Here is a 16,028-nt window from a genome sequence, read left to right as displayed (position 1 = left end):
GAAAATTATTCTTGACTGCACTAATTTAGAAGGAAGACGTGTTTTTGGAGAGAGGTGGAAGGAAATTGGCCAAACCCATTTACATGCCTACTTCGGGGTTCTTATCCTTGCGGGAGTTTTCAGGTCCAAAGGGGAATCCGCAGAATCCCTGTGGGATACAGAAACTGGCAGAGAAATTTTCCGTGCAACAATGTCTCTGGAAAACTTTCACATAATTTCCAGGATTATCCGCTTTGACAACCGAGATGACAGACCAGCTCGACGGCAAAGAGACAAACTAGCTGCCGTCAGGACAGTGTGGGACAAGTGGGTGGGTCGCCTCCCCCTGCTGTACAACCCTGGGCCAAATGTCACCACTGATGAACATTTGATGCCATTTAAGGGCCGGTGTCCCTTTCGGCAGTATATACCATCTAAACCCGCAAAGTATGGTATAAAGATCTGGGCTGCTTGTGATGTCACTTCCTCATATGCTTGGAACTTACAAGTCTACACAGAGAAACCTGATGGACGAGCCCCTGAGAAAAACCATGGAATGAGAGTCGTTCTGGACGTGTCAGGGACTCAGTGGACACAACATCACGTGACAATTTTTTCACCTCATACAAGCTGGGAGAGGAGCTCCTAAAGAGGAAGCGACCATGGTCGGAACAATACGGAAAAACAAGTCAGAGCTCCCACCTCAACTGCTGACTTCAAAAAACAGGCCTGTCATGTCTTCCAAGTTTGCATACATGGCTGACACATCCCTGGTATCCTATGTGCCAAAGAAAGGCAAAAATGTGGTACTCATGAGTACAATGCACGGGGGATGGAATAATCATCATCATGGATTATAATGCCACAAAAGGAGGGGTAGACAACATGGATAAGCTGGTGACGGCCTACAGCTGCAAACGGAGGACTCTACGCTGGCCACTGGTGATATTCTTTGACATGATGAACATCTCAGCATACAACGCCTTTGTCATTTGGATTGCGCTGAACCCAGAGTGGAAGAGAGGGAAGCTCCAAAAGAGATACCTCTTTCTCGAGGATCTGGGAAAGGCATTGGTGAGACCACAAATCGAGGAAAGACATGTCCCCAGAACCCCAGCCTCTGCAGTCATCATGAGGATGATTCAGGAGGAGAATGCTGGTGCCCTATCCACCCAAGCTACAGAACTACAATCTGCAGAGCCTGAACTAAGTGTGTGATGCTATTGCAGTACGTCTGGCACTCATGTCTTGTGAGAGAGAGAGGTGTTTGTAAAATTCCTGATCTTTTCATTATTCTAGGTTGTGAACACCAGCAACAAGAAGAAGCGGTGCGAAGTGTGTGGACCCAAGATGGACAGAAAAACACAATATACGTGCATCAAGTGCAAAAAGTATATCTGCAACACACACACACACACACACAGTAAAACTCTGCCCCTCATGTGTTGTACAGGTTAGTGGCTAAAGGCCATGTGTCCAATGGAGCTGATGTGTTGTCTTGACTAATATGTTTATATGTTATGTGTTCATGTGTTGTGCACCTGAATGGGTTAAATTTCTGAGTTCAAAGAAATAAAAGTAATTTTGAAAAACCTTGCTTCACTTGTAAATTTGTTTCCACTTATATCTTGATTTTAACTGATTTTCTTTATTACATTTTAAATAAGTTATAAATGTGATCTAACAAAGGTAAAAGGTAAATATTAACCATATATACTGTTTATACTGCTTGTATTTGGGATGAAGTAAACATCTGTTGAGTATTTTAACATTAAAGTGTTTGACTGTGAGGCATTAAAAACCACAAAATGCAACGGGTCCACCAGACCCTGAAACACTGGCTGGGTAACAACAATATAAACACCACATGAGGGTTAAAAACTCAGTAACGATCATGATTAAAGAGTACAAAAGTGGTTAAGCCCACCGCTTAACCACTAGACCACCACCTCTCCACACCAGTCTGGTATATCATTTTTTTTAAAAGATAGTGTTGATTGGACTGAGATATGACCTTTAAGGATGAACTGTTTGCTAGCAGAATGGCTCATGCAGTACCTGCTCAAGTAAGCCGTGTGTCTGCACCTGAAGACTGACAGAAGGTGGTCAGCTTCAGTTGGCAGGAAGGCGACGGGTCCTTGATTCAAGCCCCATAAGAGGTCCTTAATCCCAAAGTTACTATGAGTGTGTGTGTGTTTGTGAGAGTGAGAGACCACCTCCACGTGTCAATCACATGACCATAAAAGACAGCAGCAGCAGAGAGACCACGGCGAGAGTCGAACAGTGAACTCATTTGTACCAGTGCAACTTCGAGCCTTGGTCCTGGTGGCTGAAGGGGATTTGGAGAGAGGCCGCACCTTCAGTAGTGGATGTTTGGATCTCAGCACTTCACGAGCTGGAGGGGGAAAAAAAAAAAAAAAACTAAATTAACCTCTGGAAGACTGAGGAATAGTGAGAGGAAGGTGACTGGGATGCGCCGGCTCACTAACCTGCCATCGGGCTAGAGAACAGACCCAGAACGTGAGTGTCGTCAATCCACTTAATGTCAAATCCCCTCCGTCTAAACAAGGACACACAAACTACCGTCTTCACACACCACCAACTGACAATTTCTTCCTCTACGCTTCTGCTTCACTTTAATTTAACTTGTGTGTAAGAAAACATGCAGAAACTTAAAACTGTTCATGAAGCATTTCTCATGTTCAGTGTGCAAAAAAAAAAAAACATTTAAAAACCAAGACAAATATTTCTGATTACATGTGACTTTAGGATTATGGGTCAGTGAAGAGGATCACATTCATGCACATTTCGTTTCATACCATTCCAGTTATTCAGAAAAAAACAAAAAAAATTCATTGTCAATAGCGGATAGCTTCTGTCCATTTGAAAAAAATATCAGACTCATCTGCATTTTTCCTGAAAATAAGATAAAAAATGATGCTAAACTAGCCGAGGTTAAGCAGTGTTATTATTATTATTATTATTATTATTATATGGCTACAACAGTACGTGCGCACTGATTGGCTGATGTCCGGCCTGATATTTTCCCCATATCAGACCGTTACCATGACAATCGGTCTGGATCACATGTCAGATTTGCGACTTTGTTTACAATTATCACAGCGCGAAGTAAAACAAAACAAAAAGTGAACAAAGAATTTATGAGCGACAAAAAGGAGCGTTCTCCGGGCGAATTGATGACACTGACGAGTTTGAATTCTGGGAATTAACAGTAAGCGAGCTGGAAGTGGACAAACAAGATGAAAACACAGCTCAGAATAATAATAAACTAATTATTATTAATCCTTTAATACGTACTGGTAGGACTGAAACAACTTGAGGAGATCTTCAGTCTTAAACTCAGAAGGAAAGTCATAGATCTCGATAATGTGAGACAATTCATCCTCTCTGAGGTTCAGGTCGTCATCTTCACCTGGGTCCATGGTGTAGTAATCAAACCTGGGCTCCTGGATCGACTCTTTCTGTTGCCCATCTTTCAGGGCCAGCTGGACCGCAGCAACGAGGACCATTTGGACAGAAAAAGACAAAAATCAGAGTGAGTGCCAAGAGTTGCAAAGCCAAAGCGAACAGAAAGATGACAGAAAAGAAAATATTTCACTGAACAGACTTGAGATTTTTGGAACACGTTCTTCATTCCTGACGTTTGATTGTCTGTCTCTGAAAACATCCCACAGGATGAACACTTTGCTCACCTCTTCCAGCAGGTGTGGATCCAGACATTCACCATCATCGTTGAACAATGTGTCCCAGCTTTCGTCTTCACGAGACGATGCCAAATCCTGCTGCTGCACCACCGTTGAGACCGTCTCTGGCGTGATCACCTCCACACTACTTGAGTTTTGCTGACCGTTAGCGGCAACATCATGAATCTGGTCCTGCGTGGTTCTGAGCATTCGCGCAGTACTCTGCCACTCACCTCCACTCTGTCTTCTAACAGCCACTGACTCGTGTACGCCTTCAGACTCGTGCGCACCTTCAGACTTGTCCCTCTTGTTCTTGGCATTCTTCCATGTTTTGTCTCTATAGCGAGTTCTGGTTTGTTGCTTAAGTTCCTCCAAATTCTGAACTCTGTCTTTGGGCCTGTCCAGGACTTGATCAGGTCTCCTTGGCTGAAATGACGATGATGCCGAGCACTCCATCTGTGCACGTTCCTCCCTCAGCTCCATCTTTACATTATGTGATTAGAACATCACATAAAAGTGAGAGAGAACAAGAAAATCATGTTAGAATTAGCTTTCAGTTGGTCATACGTTTTGGGACAGCGACCGTGGAGTTTACTGTACCCATGCATCAGAAAGTTTGTCTGAAAAGAGGGTGTACAAGTGCGCAGCTCATATTACGTTTGTCAGAACGCCCCAGCCTCTGTATATTTCAATAAAATGTCTGATTTCATTGTAAATAACTCACCCGTTTAACGTCAGATCCATTACGCCTTGTGCCCAACTCCTGTACATTAACTCTCAGACATTGTTATGTCATTGATAAAAACAACAAAAAACATTGTGTGTATGTGTAAAATAATTAAAAATTCCTGTGTAAAACAAAAGTTATTTCCGATCACTTGGTACATCTACAGACTTCGAGTACCAGCATACAGTGATGACGGTCACAGGTAAGACATGGCAGCGACGAGAAAAACCCTGTGAAACCTTATTGTTTGGTTTTTTAAGATGTGTTGGAGATCACGAAATTAATTTAGGGTGTTAGGGAAGTTTAATCAACTTTCATTCAAAATGGGGTTGGGAGGCTGACTGGGGAAGGGTAACAAAACAATCCAAATGCTGCCGACTTTCATTTTAAATTCAAGAATTTCCCCATTAACCATCCAGGAATTAGAGACATTTTTAGAGACCAGACGTAACTGGACAAACTAAGAATCAGGACTATTCTAAATAAAATAATCACATTTCCAGACAGTTTTCTTGAGACTGATTATTTTTTCATTTTAATTCCACTTTGGTGTTGTCCCAATGCAAAATTACAGAAATTGCGGTACTGTCCCAATACTTAAGGACCTGACTGCATATCATTAACGAAGACTAGTTTCTTTATCCTCCTTTCTCACCATGGACTTTCTCAACATAAGTGTGGTCCCGAACCTCCTTTTCCTTCCTTCTATCCGTCACTTTTTCAATTTGTGTTCCTGGACTTTCTTAAATGTTTTTGCTACTTTAGTTGTTCCTCCATTTCTCTCATTTCTTATTCTGTCCAGCTTTGTAACTCAACAAATCCATCTCGGTGTTTCTCAATGACCCTCCTGCACTGCCCGTGTCTCAGGCCCATACGTCTCTGCTGGCCTTAAGAACCTGACCTTTAACCTTTGAATCAATTCTTAGGTCATATTTCCTCCACAAGTTGTTCCATCCACAGAACATCAATTCATTATTTTAACCTCCGTCCAAAAGGATTTTACATCCAAGTTGAAAAGCTTTTTGGCCACTGACTCTTTCTGCATAGTGTTCTCATTATTTTTATAAAACATAGGGCGTACTTAGAGCTCACTTTGGCTTTTTTGTGGAGGTCAAAGGTTAGGCCAGGGGTGGACAAGGAGCAGGGTTGGGTAGGATTACTTTGAAATGTAATCCAAAAGTAAATCAGATTACAAGTAATCCAAATGTATGTACATACATACATACATGTAATCCACATGTATTCTTTCAAAGTAATCCTACCCAACCATGGCGACGAGGGCTGAGACCCTGCAGGTTTTCCTTGCAACCAATCACCTCAGCAGGTGGGTTGCTGATTAGCTTCTCCCCTGAGCATAAACACCTGATCATTAATGAAATCACCTGCTGAGGTGACTGGTAGTAAGGAAAACCTGCATGGTCTTGGCCCTTCATGGCACACGACTGCCCACCCATGGGTTAGGCACTGTTTCAGTTTGCCTGCACCGAACCATGCTTCTCTCATTTCACGTGAGGCTTTATATAAGTTGGCTACATGTTCCTTCCATCCTGGCATATTAAACCTACTCTGGTTCCCGACATTATTGAAGGCCCTGACTCCCAGCATTTTCAAGGCACTTGATAATGTCATCATATAATAATTTGACTCCATCTGCTACAGTTTGTATCTCTGAAATACACACAGTCCTATACAGGAGTATCTATGACACTCTGCTTCAGACGGGATTTCCCAGTTCAGTCTCAGGATGCAGCCGTTGGCAGTGTTGTATAAAGTACCAGAAAACTCACACTGAAGTAAAAGTACAGATACCCATTTTAAAAAATGACTTTGGTAGAAGTTCAAGTCACTGACTGAAATGCTACTCAAGTAAAAGTCTTAAAGTATCTAGTATTTATTGTACTTAAGTATGACAAGTAATGTACAACTAAATGTACTCAAGTATTGAAAGTAAAAGTACAAGTAAATGTTAATAATCAAAAACGGACTGATTTTTTTAATATAAAAGTTTATCTCGGCTTGTAAATGACTGGTAGTATTAGTTAAAATACTGAAAATTATGCACATCACAAAAACACTTCAGAAACAAGGTTTCAAAACCTAAATGAGAGAAGGCTACTCACTAGGTGTTCACAGGAACTTTGTTGTGTTTTGTCTCATTAGGTTCTTTTTGTCTCTTTCTCTAAAATTGTATTGTAACATTATTAATCTATTATTATTGACTATTATTATCTATTATGTAGACTATTATTCTTGTTGCTATAATATATGAATAAAAATAAATTTAAGAAATTTCAATTTGACTGTTACGACAACGAACACAAACGTGCTGATGCAAACAGCTTAATGCTAACTTTAACGTTGAAAACGCCATAGACATGCTAACGCGTTAACATCGGTCCCGTTTTTAAGTTATAAAATACATCTATTAACTGTTTCAGAAGACCATAACAGGTCGGTTTAACATAAAAATATTAAATATTACTCAGACATATGCTCTTCAGGGTTTTAGCGTGAAAAAAAAATTAGGATAAAGCAAAATAAAATCCACGAATCATAGATCAAAGCACTGCCTTGACCTGCAAATCACTGCTTCGATTGGTTTAAGGTTCAAAGCAAAGCCGCGCTGCAGAAAAGGTGATTACAGACCCGCTGCAGGTCTGTAATCAATGTAGAGAAATGATCATTTTCCTGACAAACACCCCCCGAGTGCGCAAATGACATGACAAATCGGCCTGACTTCGTTGCAGTCACTAGTAATCAGTGGTGTCTCTGGCTGAAAACACAACTTTTTTGTGTGTGAGTTTTTTTTGTAATGGGTAATGGCATGGTGCATAGAAAATGTATCAGAGTAGAAGTATGTAATTAAAGTCAGAAATGTAGTGAAGTAAAAGTGAAAGTAAGCTGAATTATAAAAAAACTCAAGTAAAGTACAAAGTCTCTCAAAACATACTTAAGTACAGTAGTGAAGTATTTTTACTTTGTTACTATACAACACTGGCTGTCTGTGATATTTGTCAGACCTGGTATCTGTTTAACCGCCAGAGACAAAACAACCGAAATATGATCATCTGTCAACTTCTAACATACATTCATATCACTGATTGCACTGTCAAAGGCTTCTGTAGACACAATGTGGTCTAATCAGGAGTCAGAACTTCAAGAATCACAGGTGGAACTGTCATTGGGCAACGCAGGACAACAAGAAATTATGAGGTTGTTATCACAGAAGTTCAGCATATGCTTGGCAAAAAAGGAATTGTCTGGATCCTTCAAGCTGGCATTCCAGTCACTGACCAATACCACAGCAGTAGAGGCAAATTCCTCAATTAAAGCACTCAGAACACCCAAATCCTCCAAGTACTTACGTTCATTTTCCCTGCACTGATGAGGAAGATAATGATTTTTTTTAGCACTGATTTCAACTTGTATAGCAGCGCACCAGTTTAAGTGGAGATCCAGAGGCTTAATGTATCTGACCAGTTGCTGACACCAAAGAATGGCAACCCCCCTTGTGGGGAGTGACCATACAAAGCTCCACCCCTGAGGTGAGGCCAGTTGATGAGGCTCCGGCACCATGGAAAAGCCGGTGTACATTATTTAGGTTATGCAGGTCCTCCTTACTGTACCATGTTTCCTGGATACAAATGATGTCATTGCTGTCCAACGCATGCACCAGATCTTGTCAGAGATCAATGTCTCTTGCATCCTTGAGGAGACCTCTGCTGTTTTTTGTGTTAAATTGATTGGTCTTTACATTGCTTAAGTGCATGGTCTAGTTTTCTTCTGTTTGTTTTTTACTGGGGACATTACAGCACCACACACAGGCCTGGGATATGTACTACAACATTAAACAAAGCTTCAAGGCACAGAATTTGCCTCAAACATTTTTTGTAATCAAATTATTTGAGTTACTCGACTAATCACTTCAGCCCTAGTACGTTTGCATGTTTTCTGAATGCTAGCAAAGCCTTCGATGGGGTAAATCACTCAGCACTGTCATCAGGAGAGGAGGTCCTGATGATACTGTCAGATTACTGGTGGTTTGGTATGTTAACCAGAAAATGTGTATCAGGTGGGGGAACGACCTCTCAGAGTTCTCTGGAGTATCTAATGGTGTTAGACAAGGTGACATTTTGTCCCCTCATTTATTTAATATCTACATGGATGACCGGAGCCACGGGCTAAATACATGTCACGCTGGCTGCTATGATAGCGGCATATTAATTAACTAATTAACCACATTATGGATGTAGATGACCTAATGCTACTGGGACCCTCAAACTTAGAAGTATGTGAGCTGTATGATGATAACCACTGTGTACGACACAACCCCAAGATGAGTGCTGTAACGTCCTTCAGGCCAGATATCTGAAAGGGGCGGAGCTGCCTGTGTTTAAACTAAACAGTGACGTACTGAACGAAGGTGACTCGTGTAGATACCTCGGACACGTAACCAATAATGACCTAAGTGATGTCCTTGATACAAACAGACAATGCAGGCAGCTCAAGGGGATATGATCCTATGCAGATCCCTTATGTGTAATCTTGATGTTAAATTAACCTTGTTTCATTCATCCTGCTCTCCTACATACACAGCTCAACTTTGGTGGATCTTTGGTGGAAACTAGTCTTTGGTGGAGAAATCATCTATAAAGAAACTGTATGTGTCCGATCACAACATCTTTAAATGATTCAAATATGAGTGCGCAGGTCCACTGTGCACAGTCTGTGACACACAGTGATGTCAGGCTGCGATCAGGAATCTGGTCTATGGCTTCATGCAGCATTTAGACGAGTCTGAATCCCACCATATGTGCTGTTCTTCACACCAGCTTCAAATACAGGTCCAGGATCAGGACCCGCTGGTTACCGATGTTACATAAACTTCACTGTACAAGTCTGTAGCGCTGCCGCAATTAGTCGACATAATAGACGTTGAAAATGCGTCCATTTATTTTTTTCGTCGATGGCTATTTTTGGTCATTTATTTTTGGTTTTCAGACGGAAACAGTACATCTGAGTTCAGGTAATTCCACTTCGCACCAGTAGTTTTGCTGTGTAAGCTACACCCTGCTGGTCAAATTGGGTCTCTTCCCCCCTCCTGTTACTATCCGCTTTGAGCACACCTCGCACCTCACTGGTCTATCGCTTGACACAAACATGGCAGCGGCAGGTGAAGAAGAGTTGGAACCAAGGACGACAACAACAACAACTATTAAAAGACCAAAAGCATCAAAAAAGTATGGGAATACTTTAGGGCTGCTGGTGCTAGAGTGGTTTGTTCACTCTGTTTGGCTTATCACAAGAGCATAACCACGATGCATGAGCACCTCAAAAGAAAATGCACAGGAGCAGCTGAAGATACTTCAGAAAAGGAAAGGCAACGCAAGTATAATTGGTGTTTAAATGCCTAGCTAGGTTTTGCTTTTTGTAAATCTTGTGAAGTATGATGACTGATTCAACTGTCTTTGAATGTTTTGCACCCTACCTCGACTCTCTGGTATTTAATAGTAGGCTAAATGTGATGTTACTTCTCTCAAGGCAGCATCTGACTCAAGACTAGGGTTGCATATTGAGAACCAGTTCTTTTCATAGAAATTATTCGATCCACCAACATCAAGTCTTTTTGCTTAACAATTCCCTTGTCGGTCCTTCAGAGCGGACGTTTTTTTTTTTTAAGGGCGTTTGTCGGGAAAATGATCATTTCTCCACGTTGATTGCAGACCCTGCAGCGGGTCTGTAATCAACCACTTCTCCAGCGCGACTTCACTTTGATGCCTGAACCAATGAAGCAGTGCTTTGATCCGCTGGTTCATTGGTTCTTTGATTCGCTGCTCTTCAGAAGCACCAAGTCCACTTCTTAACCCCTCTCAAAGCCATTAAAATATGCCAATCGTGAGTCACTTTTGTGTGGATTAAAATCAGTAACTGGGATGCTTGTCTTGTTGCCATCAAGAAACGAAAATAACTACTATAATCTCCTTCCCCAAGTGTCAGAGTATTTTATTATGCAGCGCAGCAGCCTGGTGTTGCACTGTGACTAAAATAACTTTGTACAACATTTCCAAGTTTACTGCAGTTTTATTTTTTTATTTTTTTCCATATATTTTTATTGGTGTACATGGAACAAAAGTCATTTCAATGTGCATAGATACCTTTCCACATTTCCACACCTTTTTACATTTTTATAGAAAAAAGCTGGAAAACAGTGCAAAGTAAAGTTAACAACAGCAATATTTAAAAGTATGCTCAAAAAAAAAAAAAAAAGTCTTAATATAAAAAACAAAGCTCACACACAAACAAACCCCCGTTCCCACCCCCCACCCAAAAAATTAAATAAATAAATACAAACTAAAATAAATAAATAAATAAAATTAGGTACATAAATAAAAAGAAGGGGAAATAAAAGGAGATGTAGGAACTAATTTGAGTCAAAAAACAAAATGAATGGTCGCCACTCAAAGCCACAGTGTTTTTTTTCCCATTAAAAAAGTCTACATTAATAAAAACTCATTTATATTCTTGTGTAAATTTCTGTAAATCCATTCAAAGCCACAGTGCTTTTTTTCCCATGAAAAAAGTCTACATTAATAAAAACCCATTTATAGTCTTGTGTAAATTTCTGTAAATCCATTCAAAGCCACAGTGTTTTTTTCCCATGAAAAAAGTCTACATTAATAAAAACTCATTTATATTCTTGTGTAAATTTCTGTAAATCCATTCAAAGCCACAGTGTTTTTTTCCCATGAAAAAAGTCTACATTAATACAAACTCATTTACATTCTTGTGTAAATTTCATGTAAAACCATTCAAAGCCACAGTGTTTTTTTCCCATGAAAAAAGTCTACATTAATAAAAACTCATTTATATTCTTGTGTAAATTTCTGTAAATCCATTCAAAGCCACAGTGTTTTTTTCCCATGAAAAAAGTCTACATTAATAAAAACTCATTTACATTCTTGTGTAAATTTCATGTAAAACCATTCAAAGCCACAGTGTTTTTTTTCCCATGAAAAAAGTCTACATTAATAAAAACTCATTTATATTCTTGTGTAAATTTCTGTAAATCCATTCAAAGCCACAGTGTTTTTTTCCCATGAAAAAAGTCTACATTAATAAAAACTCATTTACATTCTTGTGTAAATTTCATGTAAATCCATTCAAAGCCAGTGTTTTTTTTTTCCCATGAAAAAAGTCTACATTAATAAAAACTCATTTATATTCTTGTGTAAATTTCTGTAAATCCATTCCAAGCCACAGTGTTTTTTTTCCCATGAAAAAAGTCTACATTAATAAAAACCCATTTATATTCTTGTGTAAATTTCTGTAAATCCATTCAAAGCCACAGTGTTTTTTTTCCCCATGAAAAAAGTCTACATTAATAAAAACTCATTTACATTCTTGTGTAAATTTCATGTAAAACCATTCAAAGCCACAGTGTTTTTTTCCCATGAAAAAAGTCTACATTAATAAAAACTCATTTACATTCTTGTGTAAATTTCATGTAAATCCATTCAAAGCCAGTGTTTTTTTTCCCATGAAAAAAGTCTACATTAATAAAAACTCATTTATATTCTTGTGTAAATTTCATGTAAATCCATTCAAAGCCACAGTTTTTTTTCCCATGAAAAAAGTCTACATTAATAAAAAACCATTTATATTCTTGTGTAAATTTCATGTAAAACCATTCAAAGCCACAGTTTTTTTTCCCATGAAAAAAGTCTACATTAATAAAAACTCATTTATATTCTTGTGTAAATTTCATGTAAAACCATTCAAAGCCACAGTGTTTTTTCCCATGAAAAAAGTCTACATTAATAAAAACTCATTTACATTCTTGTGTAAATTTCATGTAAATCCATTCAAAGCCAGTGTTTTTTTTCCCATGAAAAAAGTCTACATTAATAAAAACTCATTTATATTCTTGTGTAAATTTCATGTAAATCCATTCAAAGCCACAGTTTTTTTTCCCATGAAAAAAGTCTACATTAATAAAAAACCATTTATATTCTTGTGTAAATTTCATGTAAATCCATTCAAAGCCACAGTTTTTTTTCCCATGAAAAAAGTCTACATTAATAAAAACCCATTTATATTCTTGTGTAAATTTCATGTAAATCCATTCAAAGCCACAGTGTTTTTTCCCCAAGAAAAAAGTCTACATTAATAAAAACTCATTTATATTCTTGTGTAAATCCATTCAAAGCCACAGTGTTTTTTCCCCAAGAAAAAAGTCTACATTAATAAAAACTCATTTATATTCTTGTGAAAATTTCTGTAAATCCATTCAAAGCCAGTGTTTTTCCCAAGAAAAACGTCTACATTAATAAAAACTCATTTATATTCTTGTGTAAGTTTCTGTAAATCCATTCAAAGCCACAGTCTTTTTCCAATGAAAGAAAGTCTAGATTAATGAAAAAAGTCACAATCTTTTCTAAAATCCTGTTTGAACAGCACAATGTTTATTTTCCAGAGAGAAAAATTCTTACCGTGTTTCCTGAGGGCACAGTTCACTTTTCCTGTTTCATCTGTGTTCATGAAGCCAATGACAATTCCACAGTTTCTTGTCCTTATCAGACTTTTTCCAAACTGTCCTTCTCGCCATCTTCTCTCTGTCCGATATCAATCCATTACAGACATGCTGCACAATTCTTCTTTTAAAAACTTGAGAGCTCTAAAGGTTTGCGATGCCCACATACTATGTTTTGCTTAAGCATCGCCGTAGCAACCAACTAGTCCCGCTTTATGACAACTGTCGCAACAGCCAGGCTTTTTTTTCTCCTTGAAACTCTGCCGATCAGAGGACACTGATTTATATCTGTAACACATAGATCAGTTTCCGCAGACTTATAAAACTTGCATGATGTCGTAAAAAAAATAACACTTTCCGATAGACATTTAAAAACTCGGTGACGATCACAATCACAGAGTTAAACACTAACACCCCACCCCCAAGATGAAATCTGCAGAATTTTGCGGATCCGCGGAGTTTTCGCAGCCCTGGATCAGGGTGATCACACCTGATTAATGCGCTGTTTAAACATTTAAAGTGCAGTGTCTGCCGGTGATCACCACGCCGACAGATCACACAGCACTTCATTCAGGTCACATCTGAGCGCGGTCGACTGACACTTTGAAAGTTGAAATCATCACAGCATTTCATTATTGAGATCTGTGATGACCTGATCAGGTCCGCTGATCAGGAGGCAGCCAGCACTTTAAACATTTAAAGCGTCACAGCACTCCATTCATTCACAGCGGTGTTTCCCACAGCCAGTCCACTCATCAGCATTCTGTACACAATAAAAATGGTCCACCCAGATAAAAAATGAAAATAAACGCACACTACATGGTGCAGTACCGACCAGAACCACTGGGTTGCAATGGGGCTGTTGGCAAACGGTGGATAGTCGTCAAGGTGTGACAGCTGCATTCGATTATTACACGTACGACAGCATGTGCCAGCGTTTTTAATACGGTCAGCATATGCAGGCTAAATCGTCAAGGTGTGACACAGCCTTTAATCTGGGTGTAGGAATACACAAATTGATATTCAATTTATGCTGTAGGTGGTATGAGTACGCATCACTTCCGGCGAAGTGGCAAATCCGAAGACGAGAATTCGTACTTCCGCGACTGGCCCCCCGATGCAAACAAGCTCTGGCTGTATTGATTTTCTATTTTGGTTTCGTCTCTAACAGCCAGCTGATGGCTCTCGCTGCCTGGAACCATGAGATTCATGCACCAAGCTGACCTGAAATGAACCTTTGTCCATTAAATTGACTTTATTGACGAGTCTGAACCCTTTGAAAAGTCATCAAATTGAGCTCGGCGATGTTTTCAGAAATGGCCACTAGAGGGCGCTCGGGTAAAGTCCGCGCCAACCCATAAATCCATCTTCATAATGCCAAATAAAATTAAATGATAGCACCAAAGGAGCAGTAAACGGTCACATTAGCACGCCGTTAGCAGCAACCGATGTGGTTCTTTAAGGTGGATGTTCGCTCTGAGTTACTGCGGTTATTTAGCGGTTTTGGTTTATATCTGCTGGGTTTGGCAGGTTAAGACCGGAATAGTTTGCACTTAACCAGCTCGGTAACCTCGTCACCTGTTCTCCCGGTAGGACGGTATCAGTGGACATGTTCGAGAGGCTGAACCTTAAACCAACATGTTCTTCTGCTAACATGACACATGTATGTGGGCTCGAGGCCCTCAGCGTCGCTTCACATGACTTATTAAAGTCAACATTCTGCTGAGCGGTCACTCATTAAGAATACAATGCAATTAAAAACTCATTCTGACCACTTTTACTCACCGCGTTTCCTGCGTTTGGTTTCAGTATCGAAGCTTTGAAACGTGCATCGATTCACCACGCACGGAGAACGCGCATGCGCACAGCCTTAACTAAAGACAGGCAGGATGGGCGGGGCTATCCGGGTTTTAAGCGCTGACGTAACGCATCACGTGATAAATCTGTTTCCGGGTCTGAGTGTGAGTGGGAGGGGTTGGTTGTCTTTGGTTAATTGTTACTGTTCCTGTAAACCTTTGATTTTAGCAGAAGCTGAGGATATTTTTTAGCAGAACTGGTTCATCTGTGGTTTGGGTGGGGGATTTTAATGTAATGTTAATTTTAATGCCCACAACCCATTGTGGGGAAGTCAGGAAAAGGACTCAAACGGGGCTGTAATTGAAGATTTTCTCAAGGTTGCAAACTTGGTAATTATGAACACGAGTGCACCAACTCAATTAGACATTCATTCAGGAAAAGGATCATGTCTGGATCTTGCGTTTACTTCCCCAAAGCTGGCACAGGTAGGGAGCTGGGAAATGTTGGAGGACTCACTGGGAAGTGACCACTTTCCTGTCCTCAGCCGCTTCAGTAGGTCAGTGGATCTTGGGGAAAGAAGTGCCAGGCTTAATTTGTCTCTGGCTAACTGGGCTGGATTCAGTGAGGGCACAGCAGCGGGTGTAGAAGGCACTGATAGTGATGGTTCAGTGGATGAGTTATGTGATTCCTTGTGCTGTCTCTGCGGAGTGATATTTTCTAAAAGCAGACTGCAGTGGCTCAAAGAGATTATTCTCAGTGAGGTAGTCCACAAGCTGTCACAAAACCACTTTTTCCAGGATTTTAGAACAAAATGATAGATTAGATATCGGTCTATAATTCTTCAATACACTAGGGTCGAGATTGGATTTCTTAAGTAATGGTTTGATCACTGCAGACTTGAAACATTTAGGAACAGATCCAGAAGTTAATGAGAGATTTATAATTTCCAGCACAGTCGGTCCAAGAGTGGGCCACAGGTCCTTAAATAGTTTTGTTGGTATAGGATCAAGTTGTAGACGTCATGAGCTTTGTCAGCACGCCAAGCGAGATACCATCAAAATCTGTAAATCTGGGTAACACCTCAGTGGGCGCATCCACCTCCATAGCAGTATGCAGTGGTTGGACCAAAGCCTGCTGAGATATGCTCAACCTAATATCCTCAATTTTCTTCTCAAAATAGTCCAAGAAATCCTGTGCTGAAAAGGGAGAGTGAATAACAGGTGGCTGTCCATGAATGAGAAATGCCACAGTTTCAAACAAAACCTTTGAGTTATGCTTGTTTTTATTAATC

General features: G+C 39.9%; 1 protein-coding gene across 1 annotated transcript in view; it reads right to left on the bottom strand.

Moving 5' to 3' along the window:
* r3hcc1l (R3H domain and coiled-coil containing 1-like) overlaps positions 1-14,810 on the bottom strand; it is a 59,945-nt gene extending 45,135 nt beyond the window's left edge. The window contains exons 1-5 of the mRNA XM_034188915.1: positions 14,726-14,810; positions 3,693-4,166; positions 3,298-3,485; positions 2,469-2,539; positions 2,279-2,374 (exon numbers count right to left, since the gene is read on the bottom strand). Of these exons, the coding sequence (XP_034044806.1) occupies positions 2,279-2,374; positions 2,469-2,539; positions 3,298-3,485; positions 3,693-4,166 (829 nt within the window). The 5' untranslated portion in view covers positions 14,726-14,810. The remainder of the gene's footprint in view (positions 1-2,278; positions 2,375-2,468; positions 2,540-3,297; positions 3,486-3,692; positions 4,167-14,725) is intronic.
* Between the last annotated feature and the right edge of the window lie 1,218 nt (positions 14,811-16,028).

This window comes from Thalassophryne amazonica, chromosome 15, assembly GCF_902500255.1.
Source record: "Thalassophryne amazonica chromosome 15, fThaAma1.1, whole genome shotgun sequence".
NCBI classification, from domain to species: domain Eukaryota; kingdom Metazoa; phylum Chordata; class Actinopteri; order Batrachoidiformes; family Batrachoididae; genus Thalassophryne; species Thalassophryne amazonica.
Note: the sequence above shows the minus strand (reverse complement) of the source record. Positions and strands in the feature narration are given on the sequence as shown.